The sequence below is a fragment of the Marmota flaviventris genome, chromosome 4, assembly GCF_047511675.1.
Source record: "Marmota flaviventris isolate mMarFla1 chromosome 4, mMarFla1.hap1, whole genome shotgun sequence".
NCBI classification, from domain to species: Eukaryota; Metazoa; Chordata; class Mammalia; order Rodentia; family Sciuridae; genus Marmota; species Marmota flaviventris.
In genome coordinates, this window is record NC_092501.1 from 18922192 (window position 1) to 18942687 (window position 20496).

At 35.8% G+C, this 20496-nt stretch overlaps 1 protein-coding gene across 1 annotated transcript in view; it reads right to left on the reverse strand.

Annotated features, from left to right (window-relative positions):
* Smc3 (structural maintenance of chromosomes 3) overlaps positions 1–14226 on the reverse strand; it is a 34116-nt gene extending 19890 nt beyond the window's left edge. The window contains exons 1-10 of the mRNA XM_027930330.2: positions 14088–14226; positions 13061–13136; positions 8074–8112; positions 6361–6428; positions 5070–5141; positions 4627–4706; positions 4282–4360; positions 1798–1915; positions 646–821; positions 53–133 (exon numbers count right to left, since the gene is read on the reverse strand). Of these exons, the coding sequence (XP_027786131.1) occupies positions 53–133; positions 646–821; positions 1798–1915; positions 4282–4360; positions 4627–4706; positions 5070–5141; positions 6361–6428; positions 8074–8112; positions 13061–13136; positions 14088–14102 (804 nt within the window). The 5' untranslated portion in view covers positions 14103–14226. The remainder of the gene's footprint in view (positions 1–52; positions 134–645; positions 822–1797; positions 1916–4281; positions 4361–4626; positions 4707–5069; positions 5142–6360; positions 6429–8073; positions 8113–13060; positions 13137–14087) is intronic.
* Between the last annotated feature and the right edge of the window lie 6270 nt (positions 14227–20496).

The following is a 20496-nucleotide window of genomic DNA, read 5'->3' on the forward strand; positions in this document are numbered from 1 at the left end:
AATAAATAAATTTAAAAATATATATATATCTAAACCTTGTCCATAATCTTACCTCCATTTTATCTCTTGCATCTTGCTGGGCATCTCGTAATTGTCTTGATTTTTCTCCACTAGTTTCTCGCTTAGCAGAAAGCTGGAAAAAAGCAAAAAAGTCACCACTTCCAACTCATACTTATCTAAAATTTTATAACTTCTAGTAAAATTTTCAGTATCTACTAAAATAAATTTAAAGTAACCATTTACTTCAATATTTTTACAAAAAAATTTTTAATATTTTTCTTCAAGTAGAAAACTCAAGGATTACCTAAAACATTTTTGTAAAAAAAAAAAAAAAAAAATCAGCAATACAAATTTGCAAAATACATTCTAAAATGCAAATAAAAAGTTTACAAGCTTTAAAGTTAGCTTTTCCTGGTTTTCCTGAAATCAGATACAACTCCAGTAAAGACAATATGGGTCTAGGCATTTTCCTTATAGTAAACTAAATCACAACAAAAGAAAAATTGATAACTGATTAATTCATTAAGAAGTTTCTAATATTTTAAAGTTTCTATTAAAATCACTGAAAAGTATAAATACAGGTTGAGTTTAACATATTCATAAAAATAAATAAAATCATTTGACTACCAAAGATAAATATTTTACCTCATCAAGTTTAGCCCGAGTCTCATTAAGTTCCTGATTGTAAATGGTATATTCCAAGGCTCGTCTCATTTTATCCCACTTCTGATATTGAGCTAGTTCTTCCTTTTCTTCCTCTAAAGTATGTAATCTTTCTTCAATGTATTTTAACAACTCATTGATTTTTTCCCGTTTGCCCTCTTTAAAAAAAAAAAAAAAAATGGGGAGAAAGTGAGGGCATTAAATAAAAATGTTATATAATATCACTTCTCAAATACACCATGAATTTATTCTTAAGAACTATAACATTGTTTCTTTGAAATCTAAGATACTAAAATGGCAATTAAGATGTTTTTATGAAAGGCAGAAACCAAATTTACACAATGTAACAGCGGATTTTTATATCACAATAAGGGCCTCCATTCCTCCATTGAAGCTTTATTTTAAAGTCAACATACTGTCCCATAACATTAAAAATGAAAAACAAACCAAAAAAACCTAACATCACTGGTGTTACTAATTCTCATTTTTCATTAAGAGCATTATCTGTAGCTACCATATATTGAGTACATACTATATTCCAGTCATAGAACTACCCGTTCTTCTACTTGCCACCATGATCTACAAAACAAAATTTTATAGATGGGGAAGATTTGGACCAGAGAGATCAAGTTTAAAGTCATAATGTAAGTTAATTATAGGATTTTGAACCCAGGATTGTCAAACTCTAAGACACAATATAACACAGCACTTGAAAAGCAAAAGAGGGTTTCATAATACATGTACTATAATAATGAAGATTTCAAGCTCAAAGTTCTACATTTATTTGTTCCTGAACAATTTAAAACCTAATGCCAATGGTACTCCAGTATTTGGGAGGGGAGAATGCATTCAAATTTGTTGTCCTCACTATCAACAGCAAGGAAGGAAGAGTCAAAGTAGTTGACTTACAAAGGCCCTACAGTTCTAATCCTGATGCTTCCTTATTCAAAATTAATGAATTACTGAAAATCTTAAAACTTTAAACTGTCTCAAACTAATTTTGTCTCCATTCAGTATATAGGCAAATTATCACACAACATGTTTTGAGCACAGACATAACTTTTTAACTGTAACAACACAATGACAAAATAATCTGCAACAAAAAGAAATAAAGCGGTATCACATTTATTTTACCAGTTTCTTTCATTAAGGAGATGCTTTCTTCTTTTCGTTCATCATATACTCTAGTACCAGCTACTTCTCTTAATAGTTTTAGTCTCTGAGAATCTGGTGCTGTTGCCATTTGATTGATCTAAAAATTTTAGAAGAAGAATCACTACGTAGCTATCAACTGCTTTTTTTTTTTTTTTATTGGTTGTTCAAAACATTACAAAGCTCATGACATATCATCTTCCATACATTTGATTCAAGTGGGTTATGAACTCCCATTTTTTACCCCAAATACAAGTTGCAGAATCACATCGGTTACTCATCCACATTTTTACATAATACCATATTAATGACTGTTGTATTCTGCTACCTTTCCTATCCCCTACTATCACCCCTCCCCTTCCCTCTCATCTTCCCTCTCTACCCCATCTGCTGTTGTTTAATTCTCTCCCTTGTTTTTTTTTTTTTTTTCCCCTTTCCCCTCACAAACTCTTATAGGGAAATGGAGGGCATTAGAGCAGATTATGCTAAGTGAAGCTAGCCAATCCTTAAAAAACAAATGCCAAATGTCTTCTTTGATATAAAGAGAGCAACTAAGATCAGAACAGGGAAGAAGAGCATGAGGAAAAGATTAACATTAAACAGAGACGAGTGGGGGGAGTGAAAGGGAGAGAGAAGGGAAACTATGGAAATGGAAGGAGACCCTCATTGTTACACAAAATTTCAACTGCTCTTTAAGAACTTTACCTTAAAGAGTTCTTCACACATATATTCACATGCTGAGTTTGTAAATTATGATTTAGCCAATGTAATTTATATAATACATATACCAACATATCTATATCTCCTTTACATAAAGGAAATTTAATAAAATTTGATACATTTGTAAGCCTCCTTTATGAATAACTTACAAATGAAACACCACCAATTTTTCTTAGTCATTATAATAAATTATAAAAGATGACTTCATTTTCAAGGAACAAAAAGTATTTTTTACAAAGGGAAATCATCATTGACATTTATTTAAAAAATGTGATATTCATAAGTTCAACAAAAATGGGGTACTTTAAATATAGAGAGAATGGTACAATCTAACTACTATGTGACTTAACATAATAAACATCACTGTAAGTCAAAAATGCTATCACTGCATTAAAAAAAAAAAATAAGCTGAGTACAGTTTTGCACACCTGTAATCCCAGCAACTCGGGAGGCTGAGGCAGGAGGACTGCAAGTTCAAAGCCAGCCTCAACAAATAAGCAAAACCATGTCTCAAAATAAAAAATAAAAAGATGCTGGGCACAGTGGCACACGCCTATAATCCCAGTAGCTCAGGAGGCTGAGGCAGGAGGATTTCAAATTCAAAGCCAGCTTCAGCAATTTAGCAAGGTGCTAAGCAAGTCAGTGAGACCCTGTCTCTAAATAAAATATAAAAAGGAATGGGGATATGGTCAGTGGTTGAGCACTCCTGAGTTCAATCCTCAATAAATAATAATAATAATAATAATAATAATAATAATAATAATAAAGGGCTGGAGACATGACTCAGTGGTTAAGTGCCCTTGGGTTCAATCCCTGGGGGGGAAAAAAAATCCAAAACAATAACAACAACAATTAAAAAAATACACATTTACATAAAAAAGAACAGGCTCTGGACTAAGAAAATATATCTATCAAAAGTATACATCAGCCAGGCGTGGTGGTGCACGTACGCCTGTAATCTCAGAGGCTCAGGAGGCTAAGGCAGGAGAATTGAAAGTTCAAAGCCAGCCTCAGCAAAAGCTAGGAGCCAAGCAACTCAATGAGAACCTGTCTCTAAATAAAATACAAAACCAGGCTGGAATGTGGCTCAATGGTTGAGTGCTCCTAAATTCAATCCCCACTAGCAAAAAAAAAAGTATGAAATATATACATTAAAAAAAAAAATCCTCTAGAAATACAACAAAAAACTTACGGATCAGTTCTGAGAAAAAGAAAGTATCTTAGATATAGATTAAAATTATTTAATGAGACAAGAACAATCCACTGATATCTTTAATTTAGTTGCTAAAAAATACTATCTCTTTCAAGTAAACTAATATGTAGCATTATGATAGATTTCTGGTAATATAGTTTTTAATTCTTTGATAAAGTAGTTTTTTGAAAGTATTTTTAATGCAATTGCTATAGAATTCATTCTTAATTTGATCATTGTAACTTCTACAAGTCAATATCATCTTTCAGTACACTGAATATCATTAGGTAAGAATACAGGTTACCAAGAAAACAAAATCCACTTCGTTTGCTAAAATGCTCCTATTCAAATATATAATGGATCTATTTGGTACTTTTTTGCCATGAAAAATTCTAACTTCAATGCAAAATAAATCAATGAAAACTAAAGGCAGCTGGATCCATTTTTTTGCTTTACCTTAACAATTAGAACCAATAAACCAAATTCATCATTCAAGGGGAAAGAGTCTCAGAAAAATTTTTTCTATTTAAAAAAAGGACATACAATTGTTTTACCTTTCCTTGTTTAACAATATAATAAGGATTGCTTCGAGAAAAACCAGCACTTTCAAGGAGGTTCATCACATCATTTTTCCTGTTGAAAAACACTGTAATTATTTTCAGATAAATTATTTTAAAGCACCCACAATAAGCAAAGAATGAGGAGACTAGCTCCTGGGTTAAAAAGCATCAGGAAGTACAGACTCATCATTAAACTATTTTATTAGTCTCAGAGGATCTTCTTATTCTCAAGTTCATAGTATACTGATTTGCTGAACATGAGCCAAGTATATGCCTCAAAAATGGCAAGGACACTTTCTCTTAAAAAGAAACTGTAAATGTAAAAAGAACAACACTTACGTGACCATTTTCTTATCTAAGAAATACTGATCTTTTTTGGCACCAATGACTCTTCGAAGTGAAACTTCCTCTTTATCAATCTAAGAAAAAAAATGTGAAAGCCCAAAGTTGGTTTAATAGCAAACTAGGAAACTCTTTATATAAGATCATTTTAAAGACCCTGACCATGACTGTTTATTTTAAAATTTCAATTATCTCACTAAAGATGATGCTCTAAACGCTCAAGAGAAAAGATGTTTTTCATAGCAGCTTGCACAGTCCCATTCAATGTTTACCAGACTAGAATGCTCATTATAACTTAAAGACAAAAATCAGTAAACTGTATAATTATATATAATTTTAGTATACACTAAATTATCAAAGGTATAAATGTTTCAAAGTATAAAAAAGTTAGTTATAGCAAAATAATTCTCAACATTATTACTTAAAAAACAGGTACTTACTGGTAACCGGTTGTCCGAATTGTCAAAAATAATTTCCACAAAAGCAGAAATAACCCGAGGACCAGTACCCTCCTAAATATGAGAAAACTTTCATTAAAAATAGTATTTTCATTTTCTTTAAACACTTTAAAAGTGTAACAAGCCTTAATCAATGAAGAAAAATTTCTCAGACTAGCATGCATATCCCTCTGGCCAAAGTAATACACACACTGGATCAGGATACAAAACCAGAACTATGCAAAGAATAGCAAAGTTAGACATTCTTAGGTTTTATACTGCAGACCATTTTATTAAGCTACACTACTCCAAAGCCCCCGCCACCTAATTTTACCCATTTGCTAATATCAAATATACCCTGAGGCTCTTCTTATAGTTTCACATTAATACTCGAAAGGAACACTAAGAAATCATATGATGTTTTTTAAACATCTGATATATTCTATGTACTTTTAAATCTGTTTCAGAAATATACACATTTAACATGTCTCACAATTATATTAATCTATGATACAATTATATACCAAATCCAGATAATTTCCAGTTTCTAAAAACTATTAATATCCAGTGATTCAATACAATGAATAATAATAATTTATTCTTTTAATGCAAATATGAGAAACTTAAAATTTTCTCTATAGGGTATTGGTCCTGATTACGAGCTACAAATTCAAAATGAAGAAAGAAAATAACGGCTAATCAAAAAGAACTTCCTATTGTGAAACTCTGATAAAAAATATATTGAGGGATCTCATTTTCTCATCTTAAATTAATTATAAGCAATATTTAAACCAGAAAGATACACTGTAGTGTTGTTCTATTATAGCTTTTTTAAATGATTTGTTTTTAATCCTAATGACATACTTGAACAACTTGCATTACCATATTAAATGCTTTTCACATTGGAAAATGTTACCATCTTATATACAAATATGGCTTTTATTTAGTACACAATGGTTGTTCTTCTGTGCTCTCAATTAACTTCTGGTTCTGCATTATAAATGTTCTAACTTGCCTCCAGAATTTTACCAAATCATATCCTTACAGAAATTTATGTGGAAGACAAATCCGTCTATAGGCAAATTCTACAATTTTATTTTAACTGTTGTATAAAAATTAGGTCTTTATTTGGCATTGATACAGTAGACTAAATTTCACAGAATAGCATACTTGAGAGACTATGTCATGTTCACAAAGTTTCTGAAACTTGAACAAATAATTTTCTTAACCAGGATCGATAACATATTTTTAAAAATATATAGTATCAACAATGTCTTAAAGTAGTCTTACTCACATGCAACAAAGCCAACCGCTGTTCTGGACGAAGATGACTAAATTCATCACTAAGAACAAATTGAATTGCTGGAAATACAAAAACACAAGTACTAGTAGAGTATAAAAGAGGATTCATGACTTATTCATAACTTCTCATACCTTCCTTAATAGGATACTATGTCAGGTAATGAATACTGCATATAAAATAAAATACCTGCTTTATATAGACAAAATAATTGCAGAAAGTTTGCTTAGATATTAGGCAGAAAATGATATGACAGGACTGGGACTGTAGCTCAGCGGTAGAGCACTTGCCTAGCATATGTGAGGCACAGGGTTCAATTCTCAGCACCACATAAATAAATAAAATAAAGGTCTATCAACAACTAGAAAAACATTTTTTAAAAAAAGAAAATGACATGACAAAAATATTAAGAAGTTTTCAATGAAATATGTAAGGTAAGAAAATAAGAGGAAAACACTAAAGTATAAGAAAATAGTCAAGCAGAACTAAGGTCTACTTCTTGATCAAAGTATACGCTTGACGGGTTAGGCTAACGTTAATACAGTCATGCACTGTACAAGAACAAATCACATACATAATAGTGGTCCCGTAAGACTACAACCAGGTTGAAAAAAATCCTACTGCCTACTGACATCATAGTAGATGCAATGTGACAGTGCAACATCTTTCTCAAAATTAAGGAAATACAGGGAAATGTTTCAGATTCCCAACTTTTACTGCACTGCTTGTACTACCCTTTCCTTATGTCAGAAGGAGCCATTCCTACCTTTCACACATGAGTAAAAACCTGGACAACTCTACTTTACTCAGCTATCCTGATCTGGTCCACAAAAGAGATCAGTGACATTCTATGAAAGTATTATAAGAGAAGGGGATTGAGGGAGCACTCATGCATTAATGTGTGTGCTTGGAATGGAGATTGGCTCTCTCTCAATCACCCGGGTTGAGAGGTGGATTCAAACTTCCTTCATCTCACTGGGATTCTGAAATATACATTTCCACTCTAATCTACTCTCTTGCCATCTCCAAATTACAACCATTATAAATTATACAGGATAATGTACTCTTCGGATTTGTGTGCACAGTTACTCTTCAACTAAGGAACAAAATTTTCCCAACCCACTCCTTATACAGTCTGATTCTGTTAAAACATTTTGGTATTTTTTTCTTCCTCAAAGGATTTGTTAATGGAGGCATGACTTAAAACATTTTACCTTCAAAGCTCCATTTACTACCTTCAAACTGAAAACTGTCTTTGAGTCTCAAGTTTTTATATCCTTCCATCCTTTATAAAAACTATTGGTTTAGAAAATAAAGGTGAAGAATGATGAACCATTTTTCAAAACAATAATAACCACCATTCTGCATTTACATACATTCTATATGTGCATTTATACACTGTATTAAAGTTCAAAAGGTGTTTTCATATATGTTATTTCATTTGATCCTCACAACCCATCTAAGATAAATGTCTCCATTTTTAAGGTGAAAAGAAATTTGAGGGGGTATTTTGTTAAGTCTCACATAGCTAATTACTCACTTGGTACAGGAGAACTCAGTTCTTTATACTCTAAACTTCTAAACTGCAACCATGTATAAAGTATTTCTTTTAATACTGGCATAATCTCAGAAAACCAGCAATTTTAATAAACTACCTTAAGATAGCTAAGTCTTAACATATTCAGCATCCAAAAAAACAATACCTACCATAAAAAAAGTTACTTTTTCCGGATCCATTTCTGCCCACTATAAAAATTTCAAAAGTACAAATTATTTCATATAAAAACCAATAACATCAAAACTATTAAATGTGATAATAAAATTTTAATCCAATTTTCTAAAACATCTTATATTTGATATTAAATGCTACAGGGAACAAAAGTAATCAATTAACAAAACAGCTGTAACCAACAAATAAGTGCAATTTTGTATAAACTTCAGACTCAACTTTTTTAAAGATATTGAATTTTAATCATTTTGCCCTTTTTCAAAGTTTAAAATTAATAAAAATAACTAAATACATTACCAGCATTCATAATTTATAATAATAACAATGTACGTACAATTTTATTTTAATAATGTTATTTTTAATTTAAGATTTACTTATTATTAATATCCTAAAATACTTAATCATTTAAAATTTGCAAGCAGTCTCATATCAAACTATATACAATCAACCCTATATCTCATATCATACATATATGATCAACCCTATATATCATCTGTAGTCTCACAGAACCATAAAAGTATAGATTATTATAAGTCACCTGCTTTTGTGAAAAGTTTGTTTTGTGAAAAATTTGGTGTTGAAGAGTCATGAATAACTATCTCAATCTCCCTCAATATGGACCATAAATCCCAGGGGGAAAAAATGTATATAGAAAGTGTAAGAGTAAGTAAAAAATAAAAAAAGAAAGTACAAGAGGGCTGGGGATATAGCTCAGTTGGTAGAGTGCTTGCCTCACATTACAAGGCCCTGGGTTCAATCCCCCAAACCACAAAGGAAAAAAAAAAAAATCACAAGAGCAAGGGCAAATAATAAGGTAAACAAACAGAAAATGTTAATAGATGGATCTAGGTAAGGGAAAATACATGAGTATTCTCTTTACTGGTTCTTTTTTTTAAATTGGTACCAGGGATTAAACCTAGGAGTGCTTAACCACTGAGCCACATCCCCACAACCTTTTTTTTTTTTTTTTAATTTTGAGATAGGGTCTTGCTAAATTGCTTAGGCCTCACTAAATTGCTGAGGCTGGCTTTGAACTTTAATCCTCCTGCCTCAGTTTCCCAACTCGCTGGGATACAAGAATCTTTACTGTTCTTAATGAGACAAATTTTCTATAAACTTGAAATTATTTCTACATAAAGGTCAAAAAGAATTGACCTTTATTAAACGAGTACAGTTTAGAACAATCCATCCACAAATAACTGAAAATTTTTAAATTTTCCTGTAAGAATTATTCCTACTCATAGATGAAACACCATTTAGCCATTTTAAAGGATATTGATTATTTAATGATAAGGAAAGATATACAAGATTTATTCTGAAGAGGGAAAAAGCAGAATGCCAACATATTACATGAATCCATTTTTATTTAAAAAGTCATGCTTACAGATTTACACAAAAACTTGAGGGATACTGAGGCAGACCCAGTTTATATGTGCCTTCTTCAGATTTACATGCGACAGCCCATGCCTTGGCTGACAAAAGTTCAGTCTCCTAATACCTTTGGTTGTTTCAGACTATTCTAGAAGTGCATGCAGGTCAGGCCTGTGAAGATTCAAAGGAGGATTTAACTCCTTGACTGCTTCAGGTGGGTGAGTCGCCAGAGCAACACAATCCAAAAGCATGGAGGAATTAATATTCTACACAGTAAACTTTGACCAGTGAAAGGCAGGCACCACCTATCAAATCTCTTTACTACCTTCTTCCATCTGACCTTTCTAAAACATGTTGAGTCCATAATGTCTGGCTAGATGTTATCCAACATAATCAAATCCAATAGTGTCTTCTTTATAAAGCTGTGACCAGTTTTTCCCCTCATTCCCGCACTCAGACCACAACTCCCATAAAAGCCTTAGCAGCTAAGCCAGCCTGTTTCCTTTTTTCTAGGAAACAAGGGCTAATACAAGTATAGGTTAACTAAGAATGATTATCTATGGTAGCACATATCTATAATCCCAGCTATCATGAGGCTGAGGCAGGAGGATTAACAGTTCCAGGCCAGCCTGGGCAACATAGCAAGACCCCGTCTCAAAATAAAGTAAAAAGGGTTGAGGGAAGACTGGGGGATTTAGCTAAGTGGCAGAGCACTTACCTAGCATGCTCAAGGCCCTGGGTTAGGCCCTCAGCCCTGGGCAGGGAAAAAAGGGGTAGGGTATAGCTCAGTGGTGTAGCATTTGCCTAGCTAGTAAGTGCGATGCCTGTGGTCCAATCTCTAATATATGGGGGTGGAGTGATTATCTTTGGGTAGAATTTCAATTTTTCTTCCTTTACCTTTTAGGCTTTCTTATAATATCCTATATTAACAAGAATTTTTTGTTAAAAGGCAAGGGGGAAAAACAGTACCTTAAAAAGGTGTATACACTCATCCCTCATATCCACAAGAAACTGATTTCAGGACCTCTCTCTATATATACACCTCTTTCTCCCCCTCTCTCATACCAAAATCCAAGGATACACAAGTCCATTATATAAAATAGGAATAGTATTTGTATATAACCAAAACAATCCTTTTGTTCTAACTTCTGCCAGTAAATGCAATGTAAAGTTAAAATGTTTTCTTTAGGGATTAATGACAAGAAAAGGCCTGCACCTGTTCAACAGAGAAAATTTTCTCTAATATTTTCAAGCTACATTTGGTTGACTTTGAGGACTAGGAACAAGCAGATAGGGAAGACTGGCTGTTCCTGGTACATATATATATGTCAAACATTCAAACATCAGCATAAGAGATACTTGCTTTTGAATTTTTTTTAAGGGTCAAAGGCATTAAACAATCAAAGTGGTTTGCTCTCCCCAGGTAGTTTGTTTAATGTCAATCTCAAATACTACTTTTGGTCTTTCTTACATTATTAAGGTACCTGTTTTGAAACATGTCTAACCAATAGTCACCTTAAGTTTTAGTTAAAACAAAGCAAAGAAAAATTTTTAGACGATCAATCCTAACACTGCAATCAAAGCTGCAAAATAGCTGCCTAATAACTAACATCTAAGACATTTGATATATCAGACCTTACAGATAAATAATATAATCATTCTAGATAATGGTCATCACTTTACAGATCATTTATAAAATTTTACAACTAAAACATTGATATTTATTAACTTGCTAAATTAAAGAAATAATATTAATCTAGTAACTGTTATTTTTTTCTCCATTTCTTTAGATTTTCTGATTGACGAAAATCAAAAGCACCTGTAAAAAAAATGTAAGCAAAACCCCAGTACAATAAAACTACTGTTTTAAGGCACATCAAATTAACAGTCTTTAGTAGCTACAGCACAAAAAGAAAAATGTTTTCTTTATTCTCAACTATGAGATTGCAATCGATGTATCAAGGCTAAGAATAACTTGTCTTCAACTTTATTTGAGATGAGATCTCAAATGTTGCCCAGGTTGCTCTCAAACTTGTGAGTTCAAGCAATCCTCCCACCTTACTCTCCCAAGCTAAGACTACACATGCACAGACTAGCAGACTACAGATGCCTGGTTTTTATTATTTTATAAAAAAGTAAAGTATGATTGTCTTAAGGGAGTCTTCTATGAATATTGGTATTCAATATTTCCGTTTTACTGATTTTTATAAGCCTCGCTTACACTATAAACTGAGTGGTGTGCAACTAAAATTCATGTTGACACCTTAAACCCCAATAAGATGGCATTTAGAGATGGAGGTCTTTTCAAGATAAGAGTTAAATGAAGTCATGAGGGTGGGGGCCATGGAAGCACACAGAAAAATGTCAGTCTACAAGCCAGGAGGGAATCATCACTAGAATCTAATCACAATCATCAACTTCTAACCTATAGAACTGTAAGAAAGTAAATCTGTTATTTAAACCTCCGCTCTATTTTGCTGCCCTAGCAAACTAATATACCTTGTAATGAGAACACTGTACTGCAGAATTGTGTCAACAGCATAGCAGTCTGATTTTTCAAGAGTCCAAAAGTACTCATTTAATCTTTTGTTTAAAAATCCAGCAGAATGCCAGAAAATGCCAGAATGCCAGAAACTTAAAGCTATTAGATTGTAATAGCAATCTGAACATTATAATCTGAAGAATCTACAATTAAATATTGTTATGGCAACCACCATTTTTCTTTTATCCTCACATTTCATTTTACCAATAGCCCTGTGAGACAGGTATATTCACTTTATAAATGAGAAAACTAAAACTTCTCAAATAACTAGTTTGAAAAAGAGTTATGTGCCAGAACTGAGATATGAACCACATTCTATTAACACTCCAAAATTTATGCTGCTCTTCCGCACAAGCTACGTGGTCTTAGGCACCGACAGGGAAAAAATAAATAATTTGTGAATAAATAATCAACACCTTTAAAACAAAGCAATAGAGAGCACTTAAACTAAGAGGTGATAAATCAAGAATACAAATCAAATGCTAAGTTAAGTGTCCTTCACTATAAACTTAAAGCTATTACAACGCTATCTCACACATACTAAGAGTACTCAAGTAAAAATGAGTACTTTTTTGTAATGCTGGGGGATCAAACCCAGGGCCTCACATATACACAATAGGCAAGCACTCTACCACTGAGCTACATCTCCAGTCTTCCAAATGAGTAACTTACAACTGACTTATCCAAATACTTTTAAATTTATAAAACAAGTAATTCATCAGTATGAACAAAAGACAAAAGTAGCCTGCAAGATGGGATAGGCCTGTTATCCCAGAGGTTCAGTAGGCTGAGACAGGAGAATCACCAGTCAAGGTCAGCCTCAGCAATTTAGCAAAGCCCTAGCAATTTATTAAGACCCTGTTTCAATAATAAAAACAGGGGTGAGGATGTGGTTCAGTGATAAAGCACCCTGGGTTCAATCCCTTGATACCCACTCAAAAATAATTTCAAGAGAAACAGACATACAAAATTGGTTTAACATTCAAAGACAACAGATGAACAATGCATACATACATCTCTATAACCCGATCTAGTAAGTGAGGAGCACTTACCAATAACATTATGTTTTGAACTGAAGGGATCTACAATTGTTTGATCTCTGTAACTTCGAAAACCCTGGATAATCACCTAGTAAATAAGAAATACTTTTGAGAACACACAAAAAGAACTTCTAAATCACCAGCTTTCTTTTACATTTCTTTCCCTTCTTGTTTTTCATTTAATGCAAGATAGAAAAAAAAATTTGGAACGTGGAAATTAAAAATCAGTAAGCTCCGCCAACTCAGTGTTGATTTTTCAATAGTTACAGTCAGTAACCTGTTAAGAAACTCTCAAAATCAAGTGCACGGTACAAAGTTAATGGGAACACTGAACACCCTAGCGCAACAGTAAAAGTCCATCCACGGCCGGCAGGTCCCACTCTCCGCGACCAGTGAGAGCTCCTTCGAGACACAATCGCCAGGCCAAAGGGGTCAGCGTTCCAAGGAGGAGTGCTTGGAGTGAGGCGTATCCAATAGAAACACGTCCCCAAAATTGCGTGCATGGGCTCATCTTTGCAGTGGACTGACTCGCGCGCGGGAAGACCATTTTGACAGAAGTAAACAAGTGAATGAAGAGGCGCTCGGGGGGAGGAGGATCCCTTTCACTGCTCGTAAATCCTGCAGGGAAAAGCCCCTCATCACAGCTGGCACTCCAGCCGGCGCCCCGGGAGGCCGCCTTGCCACACACCTCCCGCAAACGGCCGGTGCCGGGCCATCCCCGGCAGCACAGCCTCTGGCGCCCGCCGCCTCCGCCGCGGCCCAGCGCCGCCCGGAAAGGCCCGGCCCCTTCCAGCTGCGCGACGGCCGCCCCCTCCACACCTCTTAGAGATCCTGCCTCCCAGATGAGCACCCCGCGGGGAGGCCCGGGCTGAATAGAGGCGCCCCATTTCTCGGCGGAGATGGGGTCCCTTCCTCCTCCACTCGCTCTGGTTCACCCCAGAGGGAGAGAGAAGAGGCCGCGGGGCCATCGGCGACACCCCCGCCTCAAGGAGTGGTCCTCACCCGCCCGTGGGGGGTGGGAGGGTCGCGCAGGCCTTACCTGCTTTATGTACATGGCTCCGCGCCCCTACCCGGGAGAGGGTCTTCCCCCCCCAGAGCAGCAACCGGGAGACTGCTGGGTCAGTCAGGTGAGGAGCCTACGAGACCCCTCCCCCAAAGCGCCGCTCGCTCCCCTCCAGCCAAACAAAATGGCGGCGCCCTTGGAGGCGGTGCCCGCGCCTGGGACGGAACCACTCTCAGAATCCCACAGAGTGTAGGGGGAGTCAGTTTCAGGCCCGCTCTCTCTTTTTGGAAAAATCACAGTATTATACGACCCTCTTAGGTGACTACCATTGAATTTTGAAATTCGAATCTGACTATTTCCTGTAACTCCGTTGGAAGTTTCATTCGAAGAAGTCTTGATCGGAGGTTGGCTATACTCTTTCCTTTTGTGTAGCCAATGGTCGCATCCCTGAGAGGGTAAGGGTTCGGCGCCAAAGCCAAGTGTGAGACTCCGAGGGCCAATAGCAAAGCGCGTTGGCGGTCACGTGGTCCCGGGCTGTTTAAAAAAGCGGACCCTTGAAGCCCAAGCCAGTTCTCCAACCTTATGAATGTAGGTGAATGCTGGAGTTCTGAGTGTGGAATATCTGCTGTTCTGTGTGTGGAATTTCTGCAGTTCCATTATTCTTTCCGGCTCTAGAAATGCCCATGGTCCCCAGATTCCCCCAGAAAGGCCCCCTCGCAGGACAGCCCCTAAGGGACTGGCCAGTGCTAGCAAATTTTGTTTCAGTAAATGTGATAATTAATACCCAGTGAGTTGTTACTGCCTTGCCTTGTACTGTAAATCTAGGAAGGACCAGTACAGTGACAACAGAAAGATTTAGGTTAGACGCAGGGGTTTTTGTTTTGTTTTTAATGTTTTAGTTGTAGATGGACACAATAGCTTTATTTATTTTTATATGGTGCCCAAGATGGAACCCAGCGCCTCACGAGTGCGAGGTGGGCACTCTACTACTGAGCTACAGCCCCAGCCCTTGTTTTTATTTTTAACAGCCTAAAAGAGAATAGGTACTAGTGAAGATCTTAAGTGTCTCTAGTGTGTTATCAGTTTTGATAGAAAAACATTTCTTGTTTAGAAATTGGATTTCTGGACAGCCCTAAAATAACATGCTGGAAAGAGAAGAAAAAGAAAAAAAAACTACCCCTGTTGTGAAAACTAACCAAGTTGGTCTTGACCACCCATTCAGTTGCTTGAGGCAGTTCTGGCCCACTTTTATTTCTAGATTGAGCTATTATTAGCTTCCACCTCTGTTAGTATCTCCCTTAGTATCCTTTATTTGAAGCTCAAATCAAATCCTTTCCAGCCCTTGGCAAAAAAAAAAGTTCCAAAATAAAACATCCTGTGTAAACATTTTATTTTGTCTTTTAATCCTGTCAGTTTGTGGGATTTTTGACATGTTATTTAAAGTTTTAAGCCTCCAAATCCTAGTCTTTAAAATGAGGATGTGTGAGGATGGCCTTAGGCCTGATCCTAAACAACTGCATCGCCAGGCACACCTAATGGAGCCCTTTTGTATGGCCCTCAGACACAAACAAGTCAATTCCCCCCACCCTGATAAACTCAGTGTGAAGCCTCTGGCAGGCTGTCCTTGCCTGCTAAGAGGGAAAGGTGAAAAGATCAGGATGGGGACCACCAGACCAGATGTTTTAACTCCAGGGTAAATGATGTTACTGAGAAATCTGGTGGTAGCTGATAAGGACTGAAAAGGGGGGGGGGGGTCAAAAGCCCCCAAATTTAGTATAAATAATAGAGCAAATGAACAGACATTCAGCCAGCCAATACTGACGCACACAAGATGGAGAGCCTGATGAGGACCTGGACTGACATCCCAACTCTTCTTCTCTGCTTGAACCTCTGCATTTTCTCACCGCTCTCAAACTACAGCCACATCTTGGCCCTGGTGAGAACAGCAACTTCTCCCTAGAATGGCCTCCTCAGCAGGTGGAGCTGACCACCCCAGGAGAAGCCTGCATTGGTTCTTTGACCTGATCACGATGGTCTGAGTGAGTGTGCATCTGCTGTACTTAAAGCCTAAGGCTTGAGACTTTTGGTCTGACACTTGAACTTAGCACACAGAGGGAATGTCTGTCATTAGCCTATCATGATTAAGTGTGTTTGCAGTGTTTAGAATTAATCAATCTAGAATTGTTTGCTGTGAATTGATTATATCTATTGCAGTGCCAAGCATTAAGGATTGTTGTTTTCTTGATTAAGAACCTATAGATTGAAATTGTATTGAGTGATTTGAGTGAATAAAGTATTGAAAAGGGCAGAAGCATGTGGACATTCTTTATTTCTCCCCCTGGACTGCATAAGTCGCACTTTTTGCCCATCGCAACATTTATAAAGGCAGAAAAGAAGGTAGGTGAAATGTAAGATATCAAAGATGATTTTGAGAATTTAATGCGGTTATCTTATTTGTATTTATGTATTTATTGTTTCCTCTGGATGAGAATATAAATCTGTCACAGGCAAATGAGGAGCCAGAACTCCAGGGCTTTGTTCTTGTGTCCTGAGGAAAAAACTTTAGTCAGAGGTGGCAAACCAAGCCAGAAATTTTTATTATAAGTGAAAATTAGGCTCAAGCAAAGAACATTCCGAAAAGAGAAGGAGTGACTTATTCTCCAAGCAGAGAACTACAAAAGAAACTTATGTCCTCCATTTTGGGCTGGGGAGTTTTTGGCCCTATTTGCCCTTTCTCGTACTGTCATGGCTGTCATCCCATTCAGGGAAGCTTCCTCTACAAGTCAGACCTTTGTTAATGCAGATTTTGGGGATCAATGACCAGGCAAACTTTATCTTAGTGTGCCTGGACTACTAAAGAAATTGCCCTTCTGATTTATTTTGAGAAGCCTATAGCTATAAATCCTAACTTTACAATGATCTGTGGATCCTGTCAGGAGTTAGTCCCATCAATCTTTCCTTCTTGACATATTTCTTAATTTGTTTTCTTTATTTCCATCTGTTTGTTCTCAGAGTCAGAATACCTGCTGTTTTCCTACAAGTTACTTAATTATTCTGTAGTTTTAAAGACAATTTACAGAAACCCCATGACCCTGCTTATGTTATTAGTTCACATTCCACTGCTCCTTGGTGGCAACTACCTAACAAATCCAAAAGGAAGGCACTTTATTTTGTTCCTGCCTTTTCCTCAGTAATTAGTTTGCAGAAAATAGTAAATACTTAGGAACGAAAAGTACACAGAAGCCAAGTACTTACCAAAGGGCCTGGCTCATTTATGCCAGCTATTGACATATTATAGGAGAATACCAAGTGATAAAAGATAAAAAGAGTGCAGGAAATGAAAAATCATTTGTAACATTTTGTAATCAGAATATAGACTATGTATATATTATGATTTAGCTATACATGAAGCTATATATAGCTAGCTGTACATGAAGAAGAAAAAGAAACTACAGATACATGCAATAACATGGGTTAATCTCTAGAATATTATATTAATATTATGTAAGAAGTCTTATCCAAATGTATACATTCTGTATCTGTTTATAGAAGGATCTAGAATAAAATATGTGACAGAAAAAAATCGGAAAAGTGATCATTGCAGGGAGGCTAAGAGGGAACTGGGAAGGAATATAAGGGAATTTTCTAGGGGTGATAATAATGTTCTGTATCATTACAGGTTTTTTATTTTTAATTTTTTTTTAGTTGTTGTTGGACCTTTATTTTTTATTTATTTATATGCAGTGCTGAGAATTCAACCCAGTGCCTCACATGTCCTAGGCAAGCCCTCTACCACTTAGCTACAACCCCAGCCCACCATTATAGAAATTTGAGTTCCAAGGTTTATGTATTTATCAAAACTATTCACTTAAAAATTTTTCATTGCAAATGGGCATGGTGACTGACCTCTCTAATCCCAGATACTCAGGATCACAAATTCAAGGCCAGCCTGGGCAACTTCAGGAAACCTTGTCTCAAAATTAAAAATAAAAAGAGCTGAGAGATGTAGCTCAGAGGTAGAGCACTGCTATTCCATCCCCAGTACTGGGGAAAATTACAAACATGGTCTTGGAAAAACTTGGTCTTGGAAAGATAATTTCCTGAATACACCTTTTGTGCCATGTCCCCATGTCTTCATATTCCATATAAATGGAAACTTATAATATGTGGCCAGTTTTGTCTTAGTTCTTTCACTTGGTATGACATTTTATAGGTTTATTTGTGTCATAGCATGTATTAGTGTTCTTTTATTGCTGAATAAAACTTCATTGTGTGGCCATTACAGATTTTCTAATCCATTCATTGGTTGATGGGCACTTGAGTTATTTCTATTTGGGAGCTAGTATAGATAAAGTGTTATGAACACCCTTGTACAATTTTTATGTGGACATATATTTCCACTTTTCTTTATCATACACCTTGGTGTGGGATTACAATGTCATTGTAATTCTACATTTAGCTTTTTGAGGAATTGTCAAACTGTTATCCAAATGAGTTGCATAATTTTATATTTACACTATGATTATTGAGTGATGAGGATTTCAATTCTCCACATCCTTGCCAAAACTTACTATTGTGCTATTTATTTTTTGTCATCTTAATGGTGTAAAATGGTATATCACTGTGGTTTTGATTTTATTTCCCTTATGATAAACTATGTTGAACATCTTTGTGTCAAATTCTCATTTGTATTGTTTTTTTGGAGAAGCTATCAAATGCCTTGCATAATTTTTATGTAGTTTATCTTTTATATTGTAAGATGCTTTATATATTCTGATACTAGACTCTTAACAGATACATGATTTGCAAATATTTTCTCCCATTTTTGTGTATCATCTTTATTTTCTTGATACTGTCCTTTGAAGCATGAGTTTTTGTTTTGCTTTGTTTGTGATGGCCTAGCATATGCTACCCAAGTATTCTACCACCACACTGCACTCCAACCCTGAAGCCCATACATGTTTAATATTATTATTATTATTATTATTATTATTATTAATTTTATTTTATTTTTTACACAAATGGATCACAACTTTTTATTTCTCTGGTTGTACATGATGTAAGCACATACGTTTTTAATTTTAACATCACTTCGTTGATGTTTGGTTGTTTGTGGTTGTGGTATCATATTCAAAAACCAATTGCCTAACATCTTGTCCAGTTTTTGTAATCCATAACTATGAAAGAAAGGCTTCACTTCCTTGCTTACTGCCTGGAAACACTTTTACCAGAGACCCCCAAGACCTACCCCTTAGTTCATTCAGGCCTTTGCTCGATTGTCCCCTGTTTTAGTTAGCTTTTGCATCACTGTGACAAAAATACCTGACAAGATCAACTCAGAGGAGCAAAAGCTTATTTGAGGCTCCAGTTCAGAGCCCATAAGGCAGCTGACTCCATTTATTTAGCCAAAAGTGAGGCAGCACATCATGCAGGAAAGGCCCAGTAAAGAAAGCTGTTCTGCTCATGGGAGTGTTAGGAAGCACAAAGAGTGAGGAGTGAAGGGGCCAAAGAGAAGATGTACCTTCTAGGATAGTGTCCCCAGTGACCCATCTCCTCCAGCCATGCCCCGCCTGCCTACAGTTGCCACCCAGTCAGTCCTCACTTGGAGGACTGAAAGGTTGCTGCTCTCATAATGCAATCATTTTACCTCGGAATATTCCTGCATTAGCAGAAGCTTTTGAGGACATCTTGGATCCAAACCATAACATCACCTTACCTATATTTTTTAAAGTCACGTTTATTTCTACATCTATAAACAACATTATCTTCAATAGATGCTATTGCAATAAATGAAATATAAACACTTCTTCAGATGGATAATAGATGCCAGGTGCAGTTCCCTATAGAATCACCTACGTGGGAAGCTGAGGCAGGAGGATCAATTGAGACCAACCCAGTCAACATGGTGAGACTTCCTCTCAAAAAAACAAACCAAGACAAAACACACACACACAAAAAGGATAATGTAATAGATGCCATATAATAAAAAGTAGTAAAAACTGTCATAATAAATACCATTTTGTCATTGTATACTTTGTCAGGGTTTAAAAAAATATCTATTGAATGAAGCATGAATACCAAAAAGGACAATTTCTAGAAGATGAAGACTCCATGGAAGTTTTTTATGTTTAAAATGAGTCCTCATAATTGAGAGAGATCCCCTGCACCAAAATATGGAGAAGAAATGTTTAGCTTTCTTGACAGCTGCCTGTGGACCTTATTTTGATTTTTTTTTTACTCAAGTGGAGCCTGAGGTCAGCATTTGAGTGCAAGTAGTTTATTTGGGAGGTGACCCAAGGGAACAAAAGTGATGGGGTAGGAAGAGTAAGACAGGGAACAAAGAAAAGTCAGTAAGTTATGTTCTATTGAACTAGTTACTTGTATGTGAGCTCTGGGGATCAATCCCACTTGGAAACCTCTGAGGAGATGCATACAACATACCTCA